Genomic DNA, 746 nt, shown 5'->3' with positions numbered 1-746 from the left:
CACACTTCAACACACTCTAACACGCCCTAACACGCCCTAACACGCTTCATGACACTCAGCACACGTGCCTTGCTGCTGAAGGACGTAACCCTAACCTACTGAGCAGCAGAAGAACCTGATGTCTGATCAGATCTGAGCTGAAGTCCTGACAAACGTCGCTTCATTCTACATCTCATTGAGAAATCACGCGTGTTTCCTTTAAGAACCACTGCGTGGAGTAGAGCCTGTAGAACTGTGAGCAGGTAAAGGTGTTCAGGAGACACCATCAGCTCCAGGGTGGGAACCATGGTGGCTGAAGAATCCTTACGTTGTCTCTCTGGTCGAAGTCGACGGAGCTGGAGACGGAGGTGAGCCGTTCGTAGCGGTCCGGTGTCTCTGAATGCATCGCCGAGGCAACGCTGTGGACAGAGAGAAGATGGATCAGTCACATGTTCTGAGCTCTAAAGCTGATTGGACAAGAGACTCCTTAATGAGCGCGAACACAGAGGAAGCTACAGAACCTGCTCACCAACACCAACACACACTTCTGTGATTATGAATACAGCAGACCCATCAGCTACCACTGAGGGGGAAACCCTCACAGTAATCAGATTACTGCTACAGCACAGTACTGTCTCTGATATCAGATTACTACCAGCTCAGATCCACAGATTAACTTCAGGCTCCACAGCAGGAACTGAACCAAAGTGAGTCCATCTCTGGTTCCTTCAGTCTTCATCTCTGCTGACAGACTCCTCAGCATGGAG

The 746-nt window shown here is 50.1% G+C and overlaps 1 protein-coding gene across 4 annotated transcripts in view; it reads right to left on the bottom strand.

The window, feature by feature from the left end:
* The window catches only part of LOC103369993 (transmembrane protein 63B-like), a 32,035-nt gene that overhangs the window by 18,057 nt on the left and 13,232 nt on the right, over nt 1-746 (bottom strand). For all 4 annotated transcript variants that reach the window (XR_520859.1, XM_008298888.1, XM_008298889.1 and 1 more), the window contains one exon: nt 308-398. Coding sequence is in view for 3 of the 4 variants with exons in the window: in XM_008298888.1 (XP_008297110.1) it covers nt 308-398 (91 nt within the window). In the remaining variant the exon portion in view is untranslated. The remainder of the gene's footprint in view (nt 1-307; nt 399-746) is intronic.

This window comes from Stegastes partitus, unplaced genomic scaffold (genome assembly GCF_000690725.1).
Source record: "Stegastes partitus isolate 25-593 unplaced genomic scaffold, Stegastes_partitus-1.0.2 Scaffold1358, whole genome shotgun sequence".
In the NCBI taxonomy this organism is placed as follows: Eukaryota; Metazoa; Chordata; class Actinopteri; family Pomacentridae; genus Stegastes; species Stegastes partitus.
This window is presented reverse-complemented; position numbering and strand designations above follow the sequence as displayed.